Source organism: Gracilinanus agilis, chromosome 6 (genome assembly GCF_016433145.1).
Source record: "Gracilinanus agilis isolate LMUSP501 chromosome 6, AgileGrace, whole genome shotgun sequence".
NCBI classification, from domain to species: Eukaryota; Metazoa; Chordata; class Mammalia; order Didelphimorphia; family Didelphidae; genus Gracilinanus; species Gracilinanus agilis.
This window is the reverse complement of record NC_058135.1, coordinates 45,275,160-45,285,484: the sequence shown is the minus strand read 5'-3', so window position 1 is coordinate 45,285,484 and position 10,325 is coordinate 45,275,160. Positions and strand designations below refer to the sequence as shown.

General features: G+C 37.8%; 1 protein-coding gene across 1 annotated transcript in view; it reads right to left on the bottom strand.

The window, feature by feature from the left end:
* Window positions 1–5,252: 5,252 nt before the first annotated feature.
* Window positions 5,253–10,325, bottom strand: part of C6H4orf17 (chromosome 6 C4orf17 homolog) — a 30,206-nt gene continuing 25,133 nt past the window's right edge. The window contains exons 6-8 of the mRNA XM_044682280.1: window positions 9,740–9,935; window positions 8,072–8,115; window positions 5,253–5,464 (exon numbers count right to left, since the gene is read on the bottom strand). Coding sequence (XP_044538215.1) covers window positions 5,253–5,464; window positions 8,072–8,115; window positions 9,740–9,935 — 452 coding nt within the window. The remainder of the gene's footprint in view (window positions 5,465–8,071; window positions 8,116–9,739; window positions 9,936–10,325) is intronic.

Below are 10,325 nucleotides of genomic sequence, written 5' to 3'. Positions count from 1 at the left end.
CAATAAGCACATGAGAAAGTGTTCTAAATCTCTAATAATTAGAGAAATGCAAATCAAAACAACTCTGAGATATCACCTCACACCTAGCAGATTGGCTAAAATGAAAGAAGGGGAGAATAATGAATGCTGTAGGGGATGTGGCAAAACTGGGACATTAATGCATTGCTGGTGGAGTTGTCAACTGATCCAACCATTCTGGCTGGCAATTTGGAACTATGCTCAAAGGGCTATAAAAGAATGCCTGCACTTTGTACCCCAAAGAGATCATAGATAAACAGACTTGTATGAAAATATTTATAGCTGTGCTTTTTGTGTTGGCAAAGAACTGGAAAAGGAGGGTATGCCCTTCAATTGGGGAATGGCTGAACAAATTGTGGTATATGCTGGTGATGGAATACTATTGTGCTCAAAGGAATAATAAACTGGAGGAATTCCATGTGAAATGGAAAGACCTCCAGGAATTGATGCAGAGTGAAAGGAGCAGAGCCAGAAGAACACAGACTGATATACTGTGGTAAAATTGAATGTAATGGACTTCTGTACCAGCAGCACTGCAATGACACAGGACAGCTCTGAGGGATTTATGGTAAAGATGCTACCCACATTCAGAGGAAGAACTGCAGGAGAGGAAACATATAAGAAAAACAACTGCTTGAACACATGGGTTGAGGCAGACATGATTGGGGATGTAGACACGAAACTACCACACCAATGCAACTATCAACAATTTGGAAATAGGTCTTGATCAATGACACATGATAAAACCAGTGGAAATGTGCATCGGCCATGGGTGGGGGGAGAGTGGGGGGTGAAGGGGAAAGTAGGGGCATGAATCATGTAACTATGTTAAAAACGAATATTAATAAATGTTTTAAAAAAGAAAAAGAAAAGAAAACAGGTTAGAGTTTCTTATCTATAAGAATTACTGTGAAAACTGAAAGAAAAGTAGTTGGGTAGAAAATAAGATAAGAGCACTCCCATAGGAAGCTCAAAATGAATAGGCAATTCAAACATAAGATAGAATAAGAGAAAAAGAGATAAAAGGAGGTGATACCTTTCAGCTATGTGGCTGAGGGGTTAGAAGTTGCCAATGTCACACAGATATCCAAGGTGGGATTGGAACTGAGGTCCATAGATAATGACTCCAAAGCCCACTAGTGCTCTTTCTACACTGCTTTCTCCATTACATTTACATACCAACATTTGTTCAGACACTCCTTATTTAGTGAGTTCCCACTTTGTTTCCATTTCTTTGATACTGCAAAATATGTTGCCTTCTATATATTGGGACATAAAGAACCTTTCTGATTTTGACCTCTTGGTGGTCTAGTTCAGTAGTGAAACCACTAAGTCAAAATGTGTTTTCTTTGCTAATTCCAAATTGTCTTCTACAGTCTTTGGCCCAGTTGATAGCTTATACCAGGGATTCCCAAAGTGGGCGCCACCGACCCCTGGTTCGTGCTGCAGTGATCCAGGGGGGTGGTGATGGCCACAGGTGCATTTATCTTTCCTATTAATTGCTATTAAAATTAAAAAAAAATTAATTTCCAGGGGGCTCAGTAATATTTTTTCTGGAAAGGGGGAAGTAAGCCAAAAAAGTTTGGGAACTACTGCCTTAGACCTATATGGTATGAGTACACATATCTTCTCATGACACCCTCTTCACTGATTATTTCCATCTTTTATCATCTTTGCCATTCTGATGAGCTTCCGATGAAATCTCAGAATTGCTTTCATTTCCAAAGATTTGGATAATTTGCAGTTCTTTTGTGATTTTCTGTATGCCTTGTTTTGTTACCAATTGCCCCTAGCCACATAGCTGAAAGGTATCACCTTTTATCTCTTTTTCTCTTGTTATATCTTATGTTTTAGTTGCCTATTCATTTTGAGCTTTTTATGGGAGTGCTCTTATCTTATTTTCTACCCAACTACTTTCCTTTCAGTTTTCACAGTAATTGTTATAGATAAGAAATTTATCATATTTTTTGGTTTCTAGTTTTTTCAAATACTGAATTCCTTTGTTAAGTTGCTTCTGGGTCTCATTTATCTAATTTGTTATCCTGATTGCTTCTGTATTTGAAACCTGTAGGAAAGAGTTTTGATAGAGTGATAAAACAATTCAATTCAATAAGCACTTGTTGAGAGTCTCCTGGGTGCCATGGACTGTGCTCAGGGCAAAGGATACAGAGAAAAAAATGAAATAGTTCCTGATTGCTTCTCAAGGAAGTTCCATTCCACCAGAGTGGAAGACTGGAAAAGGCACAATAAAATACATAGCAGTTTGTGAGTACTAAAGACTAGGAAATCCGAAAGATCTCTTAAGGTTGTGGCACTCAAGTTCAGCCATGATAGGAACTAGGCATTCTAAGAAGTGATGGGAAAATGTTCCAGGCATGGGGGACAGCAAATGCAAATGAAGGGAGGTCATGTCATGTATTGAGATCATCATTCCCCAGTTTGATTGGAATATGTGGGTAAGGAAACTAGTTGTTGCTGTGGATAGAGTGCTAGGCTTGCAATCAGGGAGATTTGTCTTCCCTAGTTCAATCTGGCCTCAGACACTAGCTGTGTGCCCTGGGTAAGTCACTTAATTTTATTTGCTTCAGTTTTTCATATATAAAATGAGCCGGAGAAGGAAATGGCAAACCATTTCAAGTATCTTTGCCAAGAAAACTCTAAATAGGATGATGAAGAGTTGGACATCACCGACAAATGACTGAACAACAACAGTGATATGAAATCAGTTTGGGAAGACAGCTAGACTTTAATTGGCCTTAAATGTCAGAGGAGCTTACATTTTATCCTAGGAGTAATAAGAAGCCACTGGAACTTAAAATAGCAGAGTAACAATCCTACTTGTGCCTTAGGTGTGTCAGCTTGTTGTCTGCAAGAAAGATGTAGAGTGGAGAGACTACATATTATTTGAGAGAAGGTTCATTCCTTTTTGCCTCTTGTTATTTCCCTTGGGATTCTAGACCTTTGGTTCCTCTAAATGAATCTAACTGATTTGTCTAGTTCCAAAAACAAATCCCTTAGCAATTTGATTGATAGAACCTCAAAATTACATTAGATAATCATGTTTTTATTCCATTGGTGTGGATCAACCATGAATAAGGAATATTGTTTCTGAATGAGATATTTGATTTTTGCAGTTAAGTCAGTGTGGCAGTTCAGATTTGAGAGTGGAATGGAATGAGAACCTCTAACAGTTATAAGGAAGTTTACTTACCCTAGAAGGGAAAGGAATATTCAACCAAGGTACGGTATTGATTCTGTTGGACATAGCTTCCCTGGCTCTTCTTTGGCCATACTGATATGCCAGTCAAAGCCTGCAGGAAGAGCTAATGACTTCTTCTGTGCAGACATTTTGTCATTAGGCCAACAGGAAGCTATGTTAAGAGCCCTAGCCCTAGTCCCTGAGCCATTTAAATCTCAAGGATGGTTTCAGTATATTTTAGGGGAGAAATAACCTATTCTTCACAGCAGAGGTTGGTGGCAATGTGCTTACCTCCACCAACCACTTCAGGGGTTGTTATTATTCATTATTAGACAATGGTCTAACCTTGTAGCAGTGGAGGAATAAAAAGAAAACAACAGAAATAGCTAAATAAAAAGAAAACAAGCAATTTAATGGCCGCCTTGAAGGAGCGATCAAATGTAGAGAACAAAGACCAGATAACTCCCTTCAGAAAGATTGCATCTCAGATCTTAATCAGGTTCATGTGGTGGGTGATATATAAAAAAATATTAAAACCAGTAAAATTTCCCCAGATCTTTTAGAAAAGGCAGAAAAATATATCTCATTTTATCCTCTCAGCAATTTAGGCAGACAGAGATTAAGTGACTTGCTCAGGGTCACATAGCTAGTAAGAATCTGAAGTAGAATTCGGTTCAATGCTATCCCTTGTCCCATCCAATTGCTTATGCCACTGATCCTACATGACCTTGGTCAAGTCACAACTTTCCTGAATTTTCAGTTTCCTTATTTGTAAAATGAGAAGATTAGATTAAATGGTTTCTAGAGCCCCTTCTAGCTCTAGATGTATGATACCATGATGCTAAGTCTGAGATTCTGGATTATGCAGCTTACTTATGTAAACCATTTTTACTTTGTCTTATGATTTAAGCCTGAAAGGAAGGAAAGGAGAGAAGGGAGGAAGGAAGAAAGGAAGAAAGGAAAGGAGGAAGGTAGGAGGGGCTAAGGAAGAAAACAGGAAAGTAGGAAAGAAAGAAAAGTAGGGAAGAAAGAAGGAAAGTAGAAAGAGAAGAAAGGAAGGAAGGAAAGATTTGGTAAGTGCCAACTAAGTCAGGTACTCTGATTAAGCACTATACAAATATTATTTCATTTGATCCTCAAAACCACCCTTGAGTACTGAGTAGTTCTTTCTTACTAAGCCTTGAAAGAAGTTGGATTGGACCAACATAGTTGATGCCTAGGCAGATAAAACAATGTTTTCCTGGAGTTGTTTAATAGGAGACTACTTTGATCAGTCAAAGGTATTTTATGAATTTCGGAGATCATCTTATATTTATAACCTATAACTTGCTACAGTATAGGTGTGTGAAAGTTAAAGATTATGGGAAGCAGATGACCAAGTAATTGGAATCAGACTAAAGCCTCTTATTACACTCTATTGTCCACTTTATAATATAAACTGAGAAATAATCATTGACATGAGGAAGAGGGTTGTGCCCTTGGTATGCTCAGGTTCTTCTCTCAAGCAATTTTTGGATTGTTTTAGATAATTAAAATTCAAATACACAACTCCTTCAATATATGCAATTAAAAAGGGGGGGGGAAGGGCGGGGGAGGAAAGAAGCCCATTCTGACCTGCCAGCCCCATGAGATTCATTATTTCTTTCTCATGAAGGCACTGAGAATGGAGAGGGGCTGTGGAACTGACTCAGACATGATCCTTTTCTTATGTAATGAATCTGCAAACCAGGAAAACAGAACATGTGTACATATATCTATATATTTTAATTTTATTTTATGTAGAATTCAAAATTAACAGAATAAAAATAATTAAAACCTATTCAACAATTCATCTGTTAAACCCAATAATGATGATAATTTACCAGTGTTTGAGAACTGAAACTTGTTACTCCAGGAAGTAGTCCATGCTTGGTTCTTACAGGCCACCCTGAAAATATTTCTTGAGAGAAAGAATGGATGAACCTGGGGTTTCTGAGAAGGAAAACCAGAACTGGCTTTCTATCTTTCATCCTTACTGCCACAGAGCTTCTTTGGCTTAAAACTTTAAATTATTGTTATTAGCGGATTTGGGAGAAGATAGCCTGCTCCCTTGCTGTTGACTTCTTGCTTTGGAGGCCGAGCGAGGGCAGCAAGTTCTCTCCCAAATCTTAAGATTCTTAGTAGGAGACTTTGTTTTGCTGAAATATTCTGAAATGGTGTCTTCAAGATTAGTTCTTTCTTTAGTCAATCCAGGCTTATTCTCAGCTGCTGAAATAGAACAAGCCAAATAAGGCGACACTGAAATTGAGACTATGAATTTAGTTCTGAGCCTCCATTAAGGAACTACATAATGTGGAACTCCATGAAACTGAGCTAAACGGGAATTCCCTGGAGAATTAATGCTAGAAAGTGTTTAATGACCCCCCCCCCCAAATAAATGTTTTCATGACACATTTTTAAGTTTAATTTGTATTACTAGTATTTCTCCATCACTTTCTTATGTCTAAACAATCGACAAAACAGTAAATCAAGCCCTGATTTGTAGTCTTTTCTGATTTCCCAGGTATGAATTATGCTGAAAGTTTAACAATTGACTCTTGAAAATCAACAAACCTTTACCTTCTGACATAGAATTGATTCTCAGGCAGAAGAATGTTAAGGAGTAGGCAACTGGGGTTAAGTGACTTGCCCAGGGTCGCACAGATATGAAGTGTGTCATATCTGAACCTAGGTCCTCCTGAGTCCAATTCTGGTGCTCTAACCATTATGCACCTAGCTGCCCCTCATCCTGGTTTTTGTTTTGTTTTGTCTTTTTTAGCCAACTGTTTCTCCCCAAGGTAATGTTTGCATAAAACATTACATTTTACCATTCTCAGCAAGTAGTGTTAATGATTTTATTATAAACCATCCAATCCACATGCTTGTTTTTACTTAGATTTTGTCAGTGCCCTTAAACATTCCTGAAAAACTCCAGTGGTCATTTTGATTGCCAGCTATACTGAAAATATTTCTCTACTCTATTATATTATGCCTACTATAAGCAAGACCGTGCTTTTATTGCAACTGAGTTTAGAATGAGAGAACAGAGTAAAGGATCATAGATTCAAAAGCCATCCAGTTCACTTCAGTTCCAGGCAAGTTAAGTGACTTTTTTTTTTAAGTCACACAATAATCAGGTATAAGATTTAAACTCTGGGCTTCTGCTTCCAATGTTGTCTCTAAGCTTAATAAGCTCAAGATTTGGGTTCAACAATTTCCAGCTGTGGAACATATGAGGCACAGGTCAGACCTCGATTGACCCAAGGAAATCTGGGCTGGACCCTCTGGTATTATGAAGATTTTTAGGTCTCTTCTCTTTGTCTTTCTCCAAACATTTTCTGTCTGCTGGGTGTGGGCTGTGAGACAAAACATGGTTTCTGGTCTATGCATTCCTCTGGTTACTTTATTGCTATAAGATGTTTGTTCAGAGTTGGAACCTGCCACATCTTTTTCATTCACTATTGACTCAGGGTTGGATTGCTTTGACTATTCTGCTGGATCCCTTTAAGTCAATCCCATGCCCTGGTTCAGAATGTACTTTTGAATGAGGCTTAAAATTGAGCCGGGCTGAGTGGGGACCTGGTGAGGCACAAGCACCTGCTTTTCTCTCTCTGTTCTGTTTCCTGGTCTTTCTGGAGCATTGTGGCTGAGAGTCATGAGATGACACAATATTAGCCCTAGAGGGCACCTCTGGAAGCCATCCAGTCCGATTCCCTAATTTTACAGATGACCTACCTGAGACCCACCACTATTGCCTTTTATTAATTAACTAATTAGGTCCATTTATTAATATCCTCATTACACTGTAAACTGAAGTAGGCAGTAGTAAAGTGACTTGCTTGGAGTCACACAGCTAGTAAGTACCTGAGGCTGGATTCGAACCCAGCTCTTCCTGACCCAGCCAGCTAGTAAGTACCTGAGGCAATAGAGCACTGGATTTGGAATCAAGAGGACTCATTTTCCGAGTTCAAATCTGACCTCCCTGGGCAAGCCACTTAAACTTTACCATTTGCAAAATGAGATGGAGAAGGAAATAGCAAAATATTCCATTATCTTTGCCAAGTGTTATAAGGAAGGAGAGGTTTGAGCATATGAGCAGGATCTGCAAAAAAAGATGCAGAGGCGGGAAAAGGTTCTAGGGTGTGCAGGAGGTGAAGAGACAAATGGGGTCATGAAGAGTTAGAAACTACTAAAATGACTCAACTGCAACTTCTTGAATCCAAGTCAATCAGTGATGGGAAAACTACAGACTGCAGGCCTAACGCAGCCCCCTGAAATGCTCTATCTGGCCACACGACATTATTCCTAATCTGACGAATACATTGAGTAGGATACAGTACAGTGAAACTTTGAAAGAGTTGCCTTAGAAACAGACTGACAGATGAGCATTTCCTTTCCTTTGGCCCCCTCTTTAAAATGTTTGCCCATCACTGATGTAGATGCATTCAATCCTTCTGACACTTTCCTACCTTTGTGACTCTGAGCATATAGATATTAATGTACTTGGGCCTCTATCAAAAAATGAAGATGTTAGACCTGATGGTCTCTGGAGTTGTATCCATCCTTCCATCTGTGACCCTCAGACTAAATCTTTAGCTTTTGAGGTCTCCCTAGGGCCTATTTCAGGGTTAACCTTTAGTCAATACAACATTTCTATTTATGGCAAATTCAATTTTCAAAAATTCAAAAATCTATCTCTTCACTTCTTGAAGCAGCTCTTTTTAGAGTTTGTCTCTTCAAAACTAAGTATTATAAACTGTTGTGCTTCCCACTGGTAGGACTCATAATGTTTTTGTGATAATGTCCTGTCATTAACGTGCACAAATTATACTTAACCTTGTTTGGCTTCTTTATTTTTTTCCTTGATAGAACTTGGAGCTCTAAATCAGATGGAGGAAAAGGACAGTGAATTTTATGCACATCTTACATGTTTACACAAGCATAAGCATAGATTACATCATCACCAAAGTCTCAGTATTTAAAAAAACAAAAGATCAAAGCAATGCCCTCTAGTGTCTTTGTCCTAGATATAATCTAGTGAGAAAAGTGAAGTTTTGTAGAGAATAAATAGTTACTTGGGTATATAGAATGAGGGTCAAAATATTTTAGTATGTCTCAAAGAGCCTCTGATATCCATAGAAACCTCAAGTTATGATCATATTGATTCATTGCTTGGGATAGTTGAGGGTAGAAAGGATAGGGCAAAATGCTAATTGGAAGATGACAGTAATGTTTTATAAAAAAAGGAAAAAAACTGCATCAATAAGTAATTTTTTCCCAAAAAAGCAACCTTTTCATGTGGCAAACAACAACCAAAAAAGGAATTCTCATATACTCTATCTTCATTTTCCTTTACCTTTTGCATATATGCCTTTGTGAGTTACACATTATCTTATTTTTCTGTTGGCTTCTTTCCCAGAAGCCTTACAAAATTTTATTTTTTAAAGGATAGTTTTTGTCCTAATTGCATAAGTGACACATGGATGATATTCCCACTAAACACTTTTCCTATCTGGAATGTGGAATGTTTTCTTAGGCCGAAGGGGTAATCTCTCAAAGTAATAATGTATTCAACATCCTTGGCAAGTTATTTAACCACTCAGGGTTCTAAACAATTCTTTAGACTAGAGACCTGCATTCATTGAGTTTCTTCAACTGGGAACTCCTTCTGTCAATGAAATCAGATCTATTCTCTATCCCCTTTCTACTCTCCATTCCCTTACTTAGTTTGGCAGAGTTTAGCACGTCTTTGTATGGGAATAATTTAAACTCTAATATTTAGGCCTCATACTAAGTCATTTTTATTTTGCCTTTTCTTAATTTTCAGAGCATCATACATTTTTTTTTGTCCTCTACTCAGGTCTTCTTTTACCTTTCAACTTAAGAAAGGAAAAAAGATGATTAAAAAAAAAAAGAAAAGCTTTTGGATTAGATAACTTAGAGAAGACTGTTCCCTGAATATTGAGGAAAGGGGATTCAAGAATTTTTAACATGAAAACATTTTTAACCATCACTTGAGTAAAGGAGAATTTTTTAAGCCCTTGACATTCATCCTTCTTGAAAGATAAAGTCAAATATATATTTTTGGACACAGCCATTGTGGGAATTTGCTTGCTTGACTATGCATATTTGTTAAAGGATTTCGTCTTTCTTCATTTTTTTCTTAAATGGAGTCAGGAGTGGGTGGGAAGGAGGGAATTTGATTTTTATTCATTGAAAAAAATCAAATTAAAGCCTAAGCCTAAAAAAAAAATCCCATGGTCAAACAGTTAAAGAGAATCAATACCCCACTTTTAGTTAAAGAAATGTATGCTGTAAAATAGGTAGCATAAATATTACTAAACTTTATTAAAAGACAGTGGAGTCTCAGATTGGTCCATAACTGAATGACCCATAACTTTGCACTCTGACTTTCAGAGCCTTTCTCATTACTCTGGGCTTCCTCTAAATGTCCAACAACTTGTAACCAACTGTAAAGGCTCTTTATGATGGAGAATTTATTACCTGTTGACTTTAGATATTTCCTCCTTGGCTGAGGTTGGAGTCTTGCTTTTTGCAGAAGAGGCACTGCCAGGTTTGACAGTAGGAGGTGGTTTTTCTTTCTCTTTTCCAAGTCCCTTTTGGTGAATGTGGTCCCGGTTTTTCAACAAGTTGATCTCAGAGAGCTCTGAATGGATCAAAGCTGATACCCACTCTTTTTCTGATTTGAAAGAAGAGAAAAGGCTGCAGTTATAATTTGACTGTTGACCTAGAACAGTATTAGCTTTCTCTACCTGTTTTCTGGGCCTCCATACCAAATCTTAGTTTCTATGGTTCTCTATTGCAGTAGTGTGTAGAAAGTAGTTCACAGTTTAAAATGGTTTATTATTGGTGTTAATTGGGTCCAACTCTTTCATTTTATAGATAAGGAAACTGAGGCTCAGAAAGATTAAGTGACTTGCCCAGGGTCTCACAGCTAGTAAATGTCTGGGGTGATATTTCAACCCAGGTCTTCTAGACTATTAGAGCACTAAGAACAGTGGCCTATGTGAGAGACATCTCAAGTTCTTTATGTCCCCAAATATTTTCCCTGAAGTCTGCCATTTTGCTT